This window comes from Rhinopithecus roxellana, chromosome 9, assembly GCF_007565055.1.
Source record: "Rhinopithecus roxellana isolate Shanxi Qingling chromosome 9, ASM756505v1, whole genome shotgun sequence".
Classification (NCBI taxonomy): domain Eukaryota; kingdom Metazoa; phylum Chordata; class Mammalia; order Primates; family Cercopithecidae; genus Rhinopithecus; species Rhinopithecus roxellana.
In genome coordinates, this window is record NC_044557.1 from 63,720,341 (window position 1) to 63,738,614 (window position 18,274).

The window sequence follows — 18,274 nt, forward strand, 5'->3', positions numbered from 1 at the left end:
GATTTTAATCCAAAATATTCTGTAAACACTGACTCCATTTGAGTACCCAGGAACTACCGTCCAGCCACCATCAACTGCATTTTTATTTCAGTTTTAAGCAGTAATTGAAATAGAAAAAAAAAAAAAAAAAAGGTAGTCTGTAGACTCTGTCCCTTCACTTTTTTCTCTTAAAATATTTTTAGTTTCATCAGGGATTCCAGGAAACTTACATCTCTGAGGGAGATTACAGTGCCTTTTGAAGTCACCAGTAGAGGTAAATGGGGTCCTAGCAGTTTTGTTCATTAAGTATTTAATGCACAGAGCATATTTGAAATTTTTTCATTTTCTGTTGGGAGATACATTCTACCTAAATCAGAGGCAGAAGTTTAGGGTTGAGTTTTCTTTTTCCTTTATATTTCAAAGTTTCTTTGTAAAACTAGTTTATAAAATGACCAATTTCAAGATTTTTAAAGTCTTTCACAAGAAATGGCAAAGATAGGATTGTGATAGGGTCCGTTATCCAGTCCCAGGGCTGATTTCTAGAGTTTTCTGCAAGCCTGCATGAAAGAGAATGGGGATATTTCAAGTGCGAAGCACCCAGAGGAATGGCTGCTGGTGCTGCTAATGGTCTCTCTGTTCCTCCCCTGGCAATAAATCTCAGATATTGAAATATAGCTTTGGAGAAGAATATACTGAAGATTTCTTAAGCTTTTTACAAGACACTCAAAGCCTTTTCACAAGCCAGTGCTCTGCAAATGTAAATTCTTGATGTCTAAACATAAAGGTCCTTTACCAAGTTAATTTTAAATGTGAATTTTAATACAGAATACTTGGAGAAAGGGAATGCAGCTGGACTATTAAAGCATGGTATTTTGCCATTTTTAAGTAATGGGAAATACTGATTAAGAATGTTGTAAAGATTTCAGCATACATAATGTGATTGTCTTTAATCATAACTTGTTACCATGAGTCTGTGTAACAAAAGCATTAACTCAAAGACAATGGCATAGCTATTATACTGTGGCACTTATTATTTCCGTGATTTTAAATTATTTCCAGAATATTGAAGAACTTGTTATTTAAAGGTCAGAATAATGCCCAAGACATGGCCAAGCCCACTGAGTGTCAGATGCATGGAATGTTGGATGACTTCATAGTTATGAAATTATTTCATTTCTCATGATAATTCCTGACTTGCCAAGTTAGTGAATTTTAAGAACTCTGAGAGCAGATTTTAAGATAAATGTGAAATAATCCATACTTCTGGAGTCAGGGACTTCCCTTCAGGCATTAGTTCATATTTGACTTGCTTGACTTACACTTGGGGATAAAATGAGTTAGGACAAGGTCTTAGATACCACATTCCCTTACTGGGAAAGAAAACCAACTTGCACAACTTTGGCTGGCTCATATTTCTTGTTATACAGGCACTAAGAAGCAGCGGTTGCCATGAAATACTTTATTTAACCTTTACAAAAATGTTTTCTTAGTACGGCAAGGCAGCTTAGTTAAAATAAATAACTGTAAAAATTTTGGATTTCTCTTATATCCATCTATTGATTTCTTTTTTCTAATTAAAAATTAAAGATAATTACAGTTGTCCACATTGCCATGATGACTAAAAAATGAAGATTATGTAAAAATCGCTTGATCATTTCTTAGGACATGTGTTGGCATGTCTTCTATTTTACATTAAACTAAATTTTACTGAATAGTGAATGTTACATCTGAGAACAGTTTAAAAGAAAGTTTTTATTCAAATTTTAGGTAGGTTTCTCTATTGTTTGTATTTTGTCAAAATTGATTTGCAAATAAAATCTGATAATTTGACTCACAGAGTATTTATCCAAATCTGAATGACTGAGAGACAGCCTCTCCAATTTCTTATCTTGTTGCTCCCATTTCTCAGCTCACCTAAATTATTCATCATCATTTCCTTCTAACATACTCTTAACTCTTCCACCGAAGAATTGGGTCTAACCAAATGCATGGCGACCATTGACTATCATTCTGGTAAGAGTGTGTCTGCATAGCATCACAATCTCCTGGTTGTTGACATAACTTAAGCAATCAAAGTCTGTATTTATTTTACTTATTTTTAAAAAAAGAAAATGTGAATTATTTCAGATTTTATAGACAGTCCATCCTCTTCTGTATATACATATATATCAAAGCTCTTTGAATCTGTGCTTTTCAACCCTTTGTGGTGGTACCAAGGGTAAACAATCTTAAAGACTGTCACACAATTCTAGACTTAAGGCAGCTATTAATATCACAGCTTATGTTTTTTCAGTCACGTATCATTTAACTATAGGGAACCCTTTAGAAGAATGAAAACAATAGATATGTATAATGTTGAAATGACCTCTTTAAAACAAGCCTATTTATCATTTCATACTTTTTAACACAGTATTTATATCTGATTTCATGATTGAAATGTCCAAAAAAGTTATGCATAAAATTTAAAAATAAAATATTTTAATGAATGAAACATCTTTCTCATTAAATCTTTTTGCAAAAATGTTTATGCAGTATATTAGTTTTTCCTAAATTAGGTCACTTAGATTTAATTTTTTTTAGCCCAGAATACCCATTAAGCATCTCATTGTTTTGTAGAAAATAATTTAAATGAAACGATGACACTATTCTCCCCACTTTTCTTTTTTTAGGTTATTTTAAGTATGTAAATTTCAGCCAGAGATTGAACAGAGATTAATTCCTGAATAATAAAAATCCGTAAATAAATTCTTGAATTTAGAGTTGTGTTTATAGTTATTTGTGAAAAATAATAAAAAGATTCTATGGCTTGATTATAGGTATGTTGAAACATCAAGCCTTAATGTTTGCTAGAAACGTGTGAAATTTGATACCCTGACTTACCCAGGGAAATTCAAATGACTATTACAAAGTATATGATGAAATGACACAATGCAGTGTTTTAAAGCTATGATGAATATAGATATAACATATGAATAGCATTATTTCAAACAGCCAAACAGTGCCTTTCTTGTCAGTTACTTTGTTTCATTGTCTTTCATGCATCAATCCCTGGTGTTTATTGATGATTGATGCTCTGAGAGGAAATAGCAGTTACTGACCTAAGAGTTCACTTCCTCTTCACCCTTCCTTCCTATATCTCTCTCTCATCCTCTGTCTCAAGATTTGACCCCCTAAAACAATGACTTTTTTATTCCAGAGTGACTCCTTCTTTCCAAAATCAGTATTCAGCGACTCCATTTGGGTTACGATCAAACTATTAGAGGAAAGTAAGCTGACAAGTTGATAATAGAAAGTTAATTTTCTAAATTCTGTTAAAACAAATGACCAGGAGTTGTTTTCAAAAATAGTTTGAAGCCATAGCTTGCTGCATTTATGGCTTGTCTTTGTTTCTAATATAATCAGTATGTTTGTAGACACAAATTTTGTACAGAAATAACCACTCCATCCCTGGTTGTCACATGACAGGTTAGGTTGTCACCTACTTTTGTTTATCAGAAGTAACATTACTATCATCTTTTGTTCTATTTCAACGTGTCTTTCTTATTTTGGGGAGTAAGCAAAATACATTCTCTGGTCAAACTTTTAACTTCCCCAAGCAGAACACCTCAGAAGCCCTGTGTTTTTCTTACTCTAACAACATTTTGCAGTGTAATTATTCTTACTGAATATCTGTTTATCCTACTATATTGTAAGCATTTTCAGCCCAAGTGAACTGTCTAGTTCTTTTCTATATCTACCATGTGTAGTACGGTTAGTTGGCTTATAGTAAACATTTAATAGCTGTAAATCCTTAAAAATACTTGCCAAATTGAGCCAGATACAGTGGCACATGTCTGCAATCCCAGTACTTTGGGAGGCTAAGGTGGGCAGATTGCTTGAGCTCAGAAGTTCAAGAGCAGCCTGGGCAACACGGCAAAACACGAGCTCTACAAAAGATACAAAAATTAGTAGGGCATGGTGCGCCTGCAGTCCCAACTACTCAGAAGGCTGAGGTGGGAGGATCACTTGAGCCCATGAGGTTGAGGCTACAGTGAGTAATGACTGTGCCACTGCACTCAAGTCTGGGCAATAAAGGGAGACCCAGTCTCAAATAAAAAAGCAAGCTGTTGCCCTAGGGTAAAAAGCTCACATAATCACATTAAATGGCTCCTAAGAATCATGTGAATATGTAATATAGCAATATAGCAAGTCAGACTCTGTACTAGGAATTATGGAGGCTACAGAGATGAACTGAAGATCATGTCACCCTCTTGGCAAAGTGCCAAGTGTGCAAGTTGGGAAAATTTGGCTTTGACTAGGAGGCTGAACTTGAACTTTTAAAATAGAAATGTACAATTTCTTTTTACCTAAAATGTGGCCTCTCTAGGCATACCATTAGACATCTTTTATTTTATAAACATTTTTGTCTGATTGCCAAATAAGACATAGTTGTAATATTAAATTTGGAAATTACCTGAGGAAGCACACAAAACACACATGGAAGAAAGGAAACTTAAAATGCATGATCCCATAACCCTAAACTAACCACTGTTAGCATTATGGCATATTTCTAGCCTTTTTCTTCCTTTGGAATAGGCATACATACTTTTTGTTTATTTGTTTTACGAAAATGGGGGTACTGTACATACCTTTTTGTAATGTGTTTTTCAATTAATCTGTTGTTAACTGATAGCATTAATATGTTTTCATGCTATGATTGTTTTTCAGCCACTTGCAAGTACTCTACAGTGTTAGTATAGTTTTGAATAGAGGCTCTGAATAACTTTAGATCTTGTATCTTTCCCTTCCCAACACTCTGGCCCTGTGTACCTGAAGAAATCCCTCAGCCCCTGTGTACCTCCATTTATTTTTTCATCTGTCTACCTTACAAGATTGTTTTAAGGAATAAGTAATATTAAAAAGCCCTTAGCCCAGTGCTTGACACATAATGTCTAATAAAGGAAAGCTGTTTTTATTTTTACCGTGTTATTTGACCAATTTCCTAATACTGCCAAATTTTTATTATTAAACTAGCACTGGGATAAACATACATCTAGATACATTCTTTACACACATCTGTAATTATTACTTTAGGATAGATTATTTCATAGAATTGATGCATCAATAGGTATTACAAGTAAGATTTTTTTTATGTAAGGATTACCTTTCAGCCACAATTTTTATTCCAACCACCTTTTTATGAATGTGTCAGGTTTCCCTCTATTGTAAGAGGTTGTTTCATGCTAATCGCACAGTATTTGTGGCCTTCAATTAATTCACATCATCTTGAGAGAAAACTTACAGCACCCATGTTTTGTGGAAGAACGGCCAACACTTACATCTCAACAATGCAGCCTCCGTTACATCACACCCTGAATGATCTAGAAAGGCTTTCACAGTTGAGCTTATTTTCTCTTTTTCTTTTTCCTACCAAAACAAACTACATCAAAGGGTCCGAAAATAATTCAGTTGTATTTATTTCCATGTACTCTTTTAGGTGGGAAATTATATTCCATAAATGTGAAAGGATATATGGGGCCCTAAGAATTTCAGCATTAAAAGTTTCAGCATTGAATTATGACACCAAGCATTAGTCATTACCTAGAAATTTTTCTACTTGGTTTTTGGCATTATTTCAGATACGCTGAACATCTTGAAATTCAAGTTCCTTGAAAAAGCAATAATAAGCAACATATTTCATTTTTATGCTAATTTAGTAGTGGGGAATGTACTATCAGTTCCACTTAGACGCATGTATTCCAAGCAAGTGATTTAATTTTGATTCACTTGACTTTCCAGATAGTATTTTGGATAGACAAGAATTATTTTAGTATTTCAACTTAGTTTTTACTCATGATGCTCACCTAATGTATCATGTTGGGCCTACTTGATATTTTAATATCAGTACTATAGTATCAGAATTATGAATCTGAGGGTTTACATTGACTTGGTGTTTAATCTAATATTATTATCCCTATAAGACAAATCTCCTTTGTTGAAAGATCATTCAAAATAGGAAACTCTTCTAAATATCTTGATTTAATACTCATTTTGGTTTTGGTTTTGTTTTGACATTCTTGAGTTTATTTGGACAGACCTGGGGTAAGAGGGCCGAACACCTAGAAGAAGGTGTTGGGCCTCTTGGTGGTGAAGCTTGGCTTGTGCTGGCGACACAGGATGCCATGAGGCAGCAGGAATTGGATCTCAGAGTTGTAGAATGGTTCGGCTGCTGGCTGGCAGCACTTGCTGGCCACAGTTTTTTCTGCCTTCATGATCTGTATTGAGTGGGCCCGGGCACAGTACGCAGTGCCCATGTCTTGTTCTGCAGAAAATAGGAGGCAGGGTGTGACCACATTCACCAGGATTTGGGCATTTGGCCAACACCCTATCAAGTATCTGGCACATCCTATTAGGTACAGTAATTCCCTGGGGACTGCAACTGGGGGCTGAATTGGGGACTGAGTGACTGCGGTCCCTGGCCCCAGGAGGCACTCATACTAATTTTGTGATACCATTTTATGAACAGATATCATCACTGACATTTTAAGATATTTACTTTTGGTTATTTTGTATTAATCTTGATTTATTTGTTCAACAAATATTTATTGAATGCCTGCTATACACTAGGCTCTTGGGATATTATGATGAGTTTAGAAGTTTATAAAATAAATGGGTCAGGTTCAATAGCTCATGCCTGTAATCCTGGCACTTTGGGAGGCCAAGGGGGAAGAATTGATTGAGGCCAGGAGTTCAAGACCAGCCTGGGCAAAATAATGAGACCTCATCTTTACAAAAAATAAAAAAAATTGAAAAAGCCAGGCATGGTGGCGTGTACCTATAGTCCTAGCTACTCGGGAGGCTGAGGCAGGAAGATCACTTGAGGGGTCAGGAGTTCAAGGTTGCAGTGAGCTATGATCACACCACTGCGCTCTAGTCTGGGCAGTAGAGTGACTCTATCTCTAAAATATAATAAAATGGTGCCTAAGTTTTTATATATAAATAATATATAAAAATATATTACCAGAATATATATATATATACAGTGGTTTATATCACTTGGATTGCATGTTCATTTTTAAGAACTCTTAAAATTTCTACAGTGAATACAATGGATTGGGAATTTTTTTGAAGTTGTTTAAATCTCCAGTTTCTTTTTAGAACATTACATATGACTGTAGGGTAAATTACTATAAAATGCAAAAAAAATACACAATTGAGTGTGAAGATAAAATTTTAATTTGTGATACTGAAGTAGAAAAAATCTTGACAATAGTTTTAAAATGAATAGTGAAATATGTAACTTCACAAAAAAGTATTTGGTACCTTTATCATTTGTGTTTTAAGGTGCAGTTTAACATTTTTTATTTAACCATCCACTTTTTCTTTCTCTTCTTGGTGTACTCTGTTTTCCTCGCTTTTATCTTATTCTTCTTTCCTCTTAAATATATCAATTCAGGAATTCTCCTTTGGACAAAACTGTGGGTGGTCCTCAGAGCTGATCCCCAATTCCCTGATCAGTAATTCTGTTTTAAGTTTTACTTTGTATAGAAAAAAAAAATGAGTTGAAAACTGTATATGCTTCCATCTGAGGTCTTCAATGGGAAAACTATGAATTTAGTCTGGCTGCCAGCGCCAGGGTCTGCTGGAAAAAAAGAAAATGTACCCTCTTGGGACCTTCCATCGAGTGTGGCGACTGTACAACCTGCCTTATTGCTTAGTTTTAGTTGTCATCGAAAACTTCCAACAAGAATACTTCCTGTTTGACTTTTTCCCCCGCAGTGGAAAATATTAGACACTATCTATGTAGACCAAAGAGACTGAAAAGCCTGGATAGACTGAATGATAGCAGGAGAAGTAAGGAAGGAAAATCTTAATAGAAAAGAGGTGAAAGAAAATTTCCAAATTGATGAGGGGAGAGGGGAGGGATAGCATTAGTAGATATACATAATGTAAATGATGAGTTAATGGGTGCAGCACACCAACATGGCACATGTATACATATGTAACAAAACTGCACATTGTGCACATGTACCCTAGAACATAAAGTATTAAAAAAAAAGTCTTGGGCTTCAGGCAGAAGGGATAGTTACTTTCTGTGAAGCCCGTTGCCTTTCCCTCCCCTGTATTTCTAGCCCACATTGCCCCTCATCCAACTCCTGCAGTCTTCCTGCCTCTCTACGTGCTCTCATTCTTTGTCATCACGTTGCTCACTTATAGGGAAGGTATCAGTGACTATCCACTAATTCCTGCGTAACGTGCAAATTCCTTAGTTTAGTAAATCAGTGCCAGCCACAATCTAAATCTATGTATTTAACCCTATCCCCCACCCCTTTATCCATGTTCCTTTTTCTGTGGCCAATTGAGATGGTTAACCTTGTCCGGATCATGTGTAGTCTTTGCACATCTCACACTGTCTTTTTGGCATGGGAAGGAACTGTCATCTTTGCCAGTTGAAATCCTACCCAAACTCTGAGATCCAGCTGCTTCCCAATGTTTTCTTAATCACAGCAACCTGATCCAGACCCTTCCTTATCTGGACTATGTGACTGCTCCTCTCCTTTCCTGACTGCCTCATGTTAGTTTTTTGTTCTTGCCTTATTTTCCCTATATGATCATAACCTCCTTGTGGGGCAAAGAACACATCTCTTCCTCCATATTTCCTCCATAGTGCCTAGCATATTACCTTCCTTATAGTACTTGAGTAATGAAAATGTATTGGATGATGATCGAAATCTCATTTGAATCAGGTGGTCTAACACAGATGTCACATTTTTTGTACCTGATTTTATGCTTCCTTCTGTAGAGAAATAAAAATAGGTATGCAAGTATTCGTTACTAAATGGAGACTTACAGTACCTGTAGCAGTGAAATTTAGTCAGTGGGTCCAGCAAGGACAAAACCTCTCACCTTATTAGGCATCTGTGAGTATCTGAGCACTCACTGCCATCCAGTGCTCAAATCCAGTGCCACGGGTTCCCAGGCAGGGGTGATTACACAATGGGAAGGAGAACTGAAGTACTGCTAGGCCTCCTGAATTTCTTTTTGTTGGTTTCTCTCTTAAGAATGTAGTTCCTTTCCTAATGAATTATATGCATCTAATTGCCAGTGATATTTAGATGTTTTTTAACAGTAGACCAAACATTACAAATGTTCCATTGATGATGCATGTGGGAAGAAGTGTTACAAATGTTTTTCTCCCACTTAATTTTCCTGTGTGAACTAAATCCAAACAGATCTGAATTTTCATAATTCAAAGAAAATATCTGTGCCAACATTCTGAGAACAAATAGCTGCCAAGCAAAATCTGACAGCGTATTCCTTGGTGGCATCCAGTCCTTAAAAGCTGTGTACACAGAGTGAGCAGCTATCTAAAGCTGAGCTCATATGCAAATGTGAACATTCCTCACTTAAAATTACATTGTGTACATTAAAACTTTCTCTAGAGTCTATGAAATGTTCAGGAAAAATATAGCTGAGCTTGATCTTAAGTACCCTGCTTCATTTTTTTTTTTTTTTGTCATTTCCAGCTACTAGTCTGTCCAAAGAAAACAACTTTCTTATTTCTTTTAGTTTTGTGTGTACCCTGAGCTTGATTCCCAGTTGCTGCTATAAAAAACTGAAATGGTTCCAAACACTGCTATTTTTCTTTTTTTCTCTGTTACTAATATTTAAACATCAAAGATATTCTGGTACTTTTATGTTGTAGAGTGTATATAAGACCATATTTTCCCTAAAGGTATTTGCTATCCAGGGTGTGTGTGTGTGTGTGTGTGTACACACACGTGTGTTTTCTTAGCTGTTAGCCTTTTTTAGAAGTCACCTAACTAATAGCCTTTTCCTATCACAAGATCACTGGCTGTGTGTGGAGGAAGAACTGGAGTGAGTCCGTATTAACAGCAGGGAGATGAGTTAGGAGATTTTTTAAAATAATGTATTCAGATTTTTTTTTAAAAAAAAGCCCTATCTTAACATCGAAAACGTATGTTGTGATGACCTTGGGAATTTTTTAAATTTAAGCATGTTATCAGGACTCCTCCTAAGGCTGAAACTAAAAAATAACCTGCTTCCACCAAGACATTTAATATTATGGCAATTTCCATGTAAATCCTTAATGTATTTATTATTAGGGCCTTTTATGATAGTCTTACAGGATGTTTTCAAAGTTTTATTCTGTCTACTAATTGGGAGTTTTTCATGAGATTTACCTTTGGTTAGCTCTGTTAAAAAATTATATGTGATGTGAAAGAAAACTTTAAATTGTTTGCATAGGATATAAATACATTTTTCTTAAAATATCAGTTTTCGGCCAGGTGCAGTGGCTCACGCCTGTAATACCAGCACTTTGAGAGGCTGAGGCAGGCAGATCATGAGGTCAAGAGATCGAGATCAGCCTGGCCAACATGGTGAAACCCCATCTCTACTAAAAATACAAAAATTAGCCAGGCGTGGTGGCACGCCTGTAGTCCCAGCTACTCGGGAGGCTGAGGCAGGAGAATCGCTTGAACCCAGGAGGTGGAGGTTGCAGTGAGCCGAGATCACGTCACTGCACTCCAGCCTGGTGACAGAGCGAGACTCAAAATAAGAAAAGAGTCAGATTTCTTTGCTTGTACTTACAAATCATAGAACATTGTTTTCATTTAAACCTGTTTCCTAAAAAAGTACTAATTATTGTATATATATTTTGGAATACTCATGTAGTTAAACTGATTTTCTTAGCTGCAGTTGTGGGTAAGAGTAGAAATAGGACATATCTGACCCCAAAATAAAGCCAAATATGACCAGACATGGCAATGCTACATGAATAAATATAAATATGTATCAGGAGACTCAATTGGTAAACGTTACAGTAAGTACATAACAAAAAAATAGAACAAATGCATCATATCTTAGATTTTAAATGTTGAAGGTATTTCTAATTTGATATATCTGTGATCTCATAAGGAGAGTATATTAAATGAATTGCATCTTCAAACTGCTATTTTGTCCTTCATCAAAAGAAAAAAGTAAGGTATGGCAATTTATGGTTAAATAAAAAATAAAAAAAAACAAATTTAACTTTAATTACTGTCTAGCCATAAGAAGGAATAAACTATCAGCGAATACCAAGGTTCTTTGATCTCACACTTCAACCTTTTTGTCCTCCAGATGAATGAAATGATCTTTTCTTAAATGTTCAGCAGGCCTTTTACCATTTGATAGGACAATTATTTTTAAGAAAGTTTAAAATGTGATCTGAAAAACCACATTGACTCTATGTGGTGTATTTGCTATTCTTAGCCTGGTGGAATAAGTTGGAAGTGGATGAATAATGCAGGTTAGAAAGAAAACAGATGCGAAATATTACAAATGGAAAGGTTTTCCAGCAATGAGACTTTCATTTTAGGACTAGGTTTTTGTTGGCACGTTTGGCATTATGACGATTATTGTTTTTCTCTCCAGCTGTTACACATCTGTATTGAAGGTTGGGGCAACTGGCGTTGGTCAGAGCCTTTCAGTGTGGACCATGCCGGGACTTTTATTAGAACAATTCAGTACAGGGGTCGAACTGCTTCTCTCATCATCAAGGTTCAGCGACTCAGTGGAGTACAAAAACAGGTAAGTTTCTTTGTGTTCCTGACCCAGACACCTCTTAATTATTCAGTGTAATGGAGAAGAAACTTAAATGAAAATAATGAATAATTTTCTAAAAATCACAGTGGTTATACCTAGTTATATCTGCTACTAGCACCCATGTGAGCATTTAATAAATGCTTATCTATGATCCTGACAATGATGATGGCCTCAAACCCTTTGTCCCACTTCTTTTACAAGAGCTGCTAACGAGCAGTAAAATTTACTGATTTTAGTTTCACCTCTTCTCCCTGTCACCACCTACCTTCTGGTGGAGGTGCTAATGAGCTGTGAAATAGCCAAAAGTCCTTTATTGAGAAGGAAAAGAAGCAAAGAGTAGTGGGAACTCTGGATAATCCACCAGCGGATAACCAAGAGTTGGTTCTCACACGTGAGAATGATCTGTAAGGAAGTGCTGTGATACTCTCCCATGACAGAGTGGGCCTGGGTCTCCAGCAAGCTTTTCTTTTCCTAGGAGTTAATATTAACTGCAGTAAAAATTCACTGCAGCCTAACTCTTGGCATATAAAACCTCAGCTCTCAGCACATATTTTTACGTATTTTATAAAACTTCCTTTTGGCTGTTTTTGAAGTTCTAAGACTGCAAAGGGAAAAAAGTATCTGACACTTTCTTTGTGTTCTTAAGATGTGAAAATGTGGTTTCTAAAAGATGTTTTTCAAGCATGGAGCATATGACCAGTAGAAAGAAAAAAAGGAAGTATTAAAATCTGAAAACTGGCTTCACTGCACACATAATAACTGGATTTGTCGTTAGAATTTCAACATATATATTTACATCTGGATTGTAACAGTCTATCCAGAGCTTTTGTGGGACATGATAGAAACAGCACTTAGTCCCTGGAAAAGGGGAGCTTCCCCTATGGAGCAGCAGGGGCTACTCTGTTGCTGCATGCCAAGGAGGAAGCAGGAAGCTACTAGCGAGATGAACAGTAGGACCCACACCATATGCATTCTTGGTCTGCACCTAATCAAGGAGATGGACTTGATGATCTTATTATTGTGGGCCACAGAAATAAAAAGAGAACTCAACTCTAGCAGAGGAGTCTCAGAAAAGAAGCATGGAAGACTATTGCCAATTAACTGAGCATTCCTCAGAATATTTATTGATTGCCTAAAGTGGAACAAAGTAAAATGGAAAACACCAAGTATGTGAAACAATCTTTGCTTTTAAATTGCAATTTTATGTAAGCCCAACAATGTATACAACTGACAGTAAGTGTAAAGGGAATTTAGAGGTTTCACTGAGAAGATATGACTTGAGCTGGGCTTTGGAAAATATGTAGAATTTGGATTAAGAGAGAGCATTCCAAGTAGACAGTATAGCATAAACGAAGAGACAAATATGGGACAGATGAGTCTTACTGAAGGATTCCTGCGGGGACCAGCCTACTAGTGTGAGCATTGAGCCAAAGAGAACAAGAAGTGTCACTAACTCCCATCTGCACTCAGAACACTCTTACATGAATTTGCTGTCAATGAATATCTGCCCAGTAAGTATGTACTAGTTTTCTGATTCTGTCACTCATGGTCTTTCAAAAATGTCTTATCCACCTTGCCATTCAGTAGTATGTCTGAGAAAAGGTCATCCAGCCTCTTTGAATAGTTCAGATGACAAGAGGCTCATTCTTTCACACAGCAGCCCTTTCTGTTGGCTACTACCAGCTAAGTTTTCTTCCTAATTTTGAACCAAAAATCTTTCACCATTCCACCACCTTTCCCTAGAACTATGAGGCATATACAGCAAGCACAAAACTTGTTGTGAGGACTCCACAAGTCACCTCTCCTCTACATTATAGGCCTTCAAAAACATAAGGGAAGCTATCGTGTTTCCCCTTGGTTTTCTTCTCTCTAGGCCTTCTCAAATTTGAGAGTGTATCCGAATCCCCTGGAGGGCTTGTTAAAACACAGATTGCTGGCTCCCAACCCCAGAGTTTCAGATTGGGTGTGGCCTGTAATTTGCATTTCTAACAAGTTCCCAGGTGCTGCTGATGGCTGCTGGTCCAGGGACCACAATTTGACGACCATAGCGCCAGTCTAAACTTTCTCAGGTGGTTCAGCTCTTTTTAGTGTGGCTGCTAGAACATTTATCAATTACTGAAATGGCAGGGTCCCTCCATAGAGAAATGGTTTTAATGGTATGTCCTCGTAGTCAAGATCATAGGCAATTTGGCTGTATCCGCTTGCTAGCTGTGTGATCTTCAGCAAGTCATTTAAACTTTGTGAATCAATTTCCTCATCTGTAAAATGGGGATAGTAATAGTGCCTTCCTCAGGAAGTTAGTGTGAGGATTAACTGAGTTTGTGTATGTAAAATGCTTACAACGTGCCTGCCCTCCTGCCGTAGCCCAGTGTACCATACTTAAAATTATTCTAATGAAATGTTATCGGGCATGAGTAACACTAGTTGGACATTTTTGTGTTACAACAATAGTGACTCATTCTTGTATAGGTACTATATATTTTCAAGAAACAATGTTAAATTTCAGGGATAAATTAATATATACAGTGTTCCTGCACAAAATATTACACGTCGCAACAGTATACCTACCAAATATCATAAAAGTTGGTTATTTGAAAAATACATTTCTAAAAATGTCTGACAGTTTTACCTCTCCCCTGCCCCCTTACTCAGATACACACACCCACAAGCAAAAATGTTAAATGTGTTATTCAATTGGATTTAATTTTTGCTGTCAGGGTAGTTTAGCGTTCAGATTTGCTCTGGTTAAAGTACATCAGAGACATAGGATTTCCTCAATTGGCAAGGTTAGGAAGGAAGAAGGGAACCAAACTTCAGAAGAGCTTTGTGGATTCTTGTCTCCCTCACATCTTGGCTTCTTTCCTTCTACCCCCACCTGGGCCTGGAAATTTGCAATAAACTGCAGCTGCCTAATTACCAGGGCTCATTTGGGGAAGTGAGTGTATGCAGATCCCTGATGGACCTTAACGCCCCCTGGATAATGGAGAATTGGCTAAAGCTCTTTTTTAACATTGATGCTGGGTTATCTGTGCTCTGCATTTCTTATACCCCTCTCATTTCCCCCAATTGAATGAAAATTGACCACAGAAAATTTTGTGGGAACTTTGTATGTTCTACAACCACTCATGTATGCATATTTGCTTCCATGTTTCCCATCCTTTTGTTGAAGAAACCTGTACTACTCTAAAATCTCAAATGTACATATGTATGTATGTATAATGGTGTCTTTATACACATACTTTTAATCATGGTTAAGATATCACTTTCCAGTGCATCTGGTGCTCTGGAGTTATTCTTTAATATCACTATTCTTCTTGGCACTGATCTAATAAGAGTTCTGAAACCTGCTAAGTAAAATCATATGTGGAAATCTTCAATACACATCTTTGTGGCTTTGGGGAAGGAGGGGAATTAGTGTGAAACCTGGAAATGTGTATTAAAGAGAAACCGTGCATTTAAAAAAATTAAGTAGCTGTCTTCAACTGATAAATTAATCTTGAAATTCTAACCATAATTTTCAAAATAAAGGCATTGTAAGTTTGCCACTTTGAAGAAAAGCAGATATAGCTCTCCTGAACCTAACCCTGGAACAGCCGTGAAAGCACACTACTCCACTGAGTGACCGTTTTTGGATTTTCCTTCATCTAAAGTAGCCTTCCCTCCCTGGCCACTTTTAAGAATTTTCTTTTTATCAAATTTGAAAGCCTATTTAACAGGCTTTTTAGTTGAAAGTGAGACTATAAAAACCCACCAAGAGGATCTTTGTCTTGGATAAACCAAGTGAGTCCCAGATGGTTGTGGAGATTCTGTGGTTTCTGTGAGAGACAGCAAAATTGTCTTCTAAATCTCCAGGGGTCCAAAGGTTCTGAAGCAAGAGCCATGTGCATATATTGCCAGGCTTGGACACATCAAGAATAACAGAGTTAAATACTGCTTCAGAGTTTTCAAATGTTTATTTCAAGTTAGGCAATGCTATGGCATCATAAGACTTGTGTCTAGTAACCCCTAGCATATGCTAAAGAAAAGTTTGCTTCCTAATTTAGGATCATAGTTCAGTTGACTTTTATGGTTTGTTATTGTGAAAGCATAGTTTTAAAAGATTATAATGACTAGAGTATCTAAGGGAAATATAACAGTTAAGCACAGCTTGGTTTTACAGATGTGCTCCTTCTAAAGAAACTCAAGCAGATAGTTGAGAAATAAATGTTTGAGAAAAAGCTAAACCTTACCATTCAAATAATGCAAATTAAAACAACAATGACATTTAATTTTTGGTTCCTCAATCTAGCAGGTTTCTTTCGATTAAATAACAGTTCATCCCAGTGTAGTGGCTCATGCCTATGATCCCAGCACTTTGGGAGGCTGAGGCAGGAGAATCACTTGAGCCCAGGGGTTCGAGACCAGCCTGGTCAACATAGCAAGACCCTATCTCTGCAAAAAATAAAATAAATTAGCCAGACATGGTGGCATGTGCCTGTAGTCCAACCTACTTAGGAGGCTGAGGCAAGAAGATCCCTTGAGCCCAGGAGTTCAAGGCTGCAGTGAGCTGAAATCTTGCCACTGCATTCCACCCTGGGTGACAGAGCGAGACCCCCACCTAAAATTAGTTATAATAGTTCATTTATAAATAGTTATTCATATTTATTTTTGTAAATAATAGTTCATTAAAATTGATGGTTACAGAGAAGTCTTAATGACATAGGAAAATGTATCAATTAGGATGCTTTCAGTTTGAAGTTACAAAATATGCTTGTTAGTCTTCATAGCAAGTTAATGAAGCAGATACTATTCTATTTTATGTTTACTGTTTCACATAACAAGGAGGAAGAAGGCTGGTTCAGTATTGGCTAACTAAGCAACCCAGTGTTGTTTTTGCTTCTCTCTCATCCTCTTAGATTTGCCAGCCTGGTCTCAGATGGCAGTAAAAGCTGTATACATCCTCTGATAACAGTTTCTGTGACAGAAAAGAAGGGCTTCCCTTCTCAACCTGTCTCCCTTATTATCAAGGAGTAATATCTTTCCTAGAGCCTTTTACCAGTCTTCCCTTCTCATATTATTGGCCAAACCAGAGTTCCATATTTACCCTAATCAATGGCAAAAGGAGAATGGAATTAACAGGATTGGCTTGTACCGATCATGATACAGCCACTGGGGGCCAAGGGAGGTGTCTACCTTCCCTGAGTACTTTGCTGCCTTTTGCTACCTAACCAAATCAAATCAAGTGAGGGTTTTTAATAATAAGAGGAAAGGATAGAACAGCTATTGGGAAGGGAAGCAATGGTGTCTTTATAACATAAATGTTATAAAGAGCAGCCCTTATTTTCTTTTTTATGGTTTCTAACTTTTCTTAATGAGTAGATATTAATTTTATGACAGACAGACTATCAGGGTGACAATCAACAAACTCTGGGCCAGACTTACTAGGTAACACCAAGCAAGTTATTAAATATCTCTGTTAAATTTTCTGTCTGTTAAGATGGGGAGTCATAGTAGCACCTAGTTTATAAGGCTGCTCTGAGAATGTGATCTCCAGAAAAACAGCACTAATGAGGGGGTGTATGGGTGTGTGGAAAAAGAATGATTTATTATAAATTGACTCGTGATTATGAAACATGTGACATAATCTTAGAGAAGTCCCAAGATCTGCAGTCAGCAAGCTGCAGACCCAGGAGAGCCAATGTGTAGCTCCCATCTGAGTGCAAAGGCCAGAGAACCAGGTGAGCCAGTAGTGTAAGTTCCAGTCCAAAGTCTGGCAAGTACAAGACCCAAGAAAAGCTGACACTTCATTCCAAGTCTAAAGGCCAGAAAAGACCAGTGCCTTAGCTCAAGCAGTCAGGCAAAATGAGTTTCCTCTTAGCCTTTTCCTTCGATTAGGTCTTCATTTGGTTAGATGATGCCCACCCATGTTGGGGAAGATGGTCTGCTTTACTCAGTCTACCAATTCAGATGTTCATCTCACTCAGAAACACCCTCACACAGACACCTAGAATAATGTTTGACTAAATGTCTGCTCGTACCATGACCCAGTCAAGTTGACATACTAAAAGTAAACATCATATGCTTAGACCTGTACCTATACTCTCTCTCTGTGTGTGTGTGTGTGTGTGTGTGTGTGTGTGTGTATGTGTGTGTGTGTTTATAATCTGGAAAAATATTACAAATAGGAAATTCAGTATATGAAAGTCCTATTTTCTTTAATCATGGTGAATATTCATATTACAGAAGGATTTGCTTTCTGAAAAAAAATTCACCACCATATTAAATTTTGCATTATCTTTTCAATTTCAACCAATTTAAGAAAACATTTGTTGTTTTTTGTAGAGACAGGGTCTTGCTCTGTCACCCAGGATGGAGTACAGTGGTGCAAGTATAATTCACTGCAGCCTTGAACTCCTGGGCTCAAGTGGTATTCCTGCCTCAGCCTTCCAAGTAGCTGTGACTACAGGCATATACCACCATACCTTGCTAATTTTTAAATTTTTTGTTTAGATGAGATCTTGCCATGTTTCCCAGGCTGGTCTCAAACTCCTAACCTTGGCTTCACAAACGACTGGGATAACAGGCATAAGCCATCATACCAGGCCCCCGTTTGTTTGTTTGTTTGTTTGTTTGTTTGTTTGTTTGTTTGTTTGTTTTTGAGACGGAGTTTCACTCTTGTTGCCCAGGCTGGAGTGCAATGGCATGATCTTGGCTCACCACAACCTCT

General features: G+C 37.0%; 1 protein-coding gene across 8 annotated transcripts in view; it reads left to right on the forward strand.

Annotated features, from left to right (window-relative positions):
* VPS13B (vacuolar protein sorting 13 homolog B) overlaps nucleotides 1–18,274 on the forward strand; it is a 904,863-nt gene that overhangs the window by 825,121 nt on the left and 61,468 nt on the right. For all 8 annotated transcript variants that reach the window (XM_010385612.2, XM_030937293.1, XM_010385613.2 and 5 more), the window contains exon 44: nucleotides 11,398–11,553. In XM_010385612.2, the coding sequence (XP_010383914.1) occupies nucleotides 11,398–11,553 (156 nt within the window). The remainder of the gene's footprint in view (nucleotides 1–11,397; nucleotides 11,554–18,274) is intronic.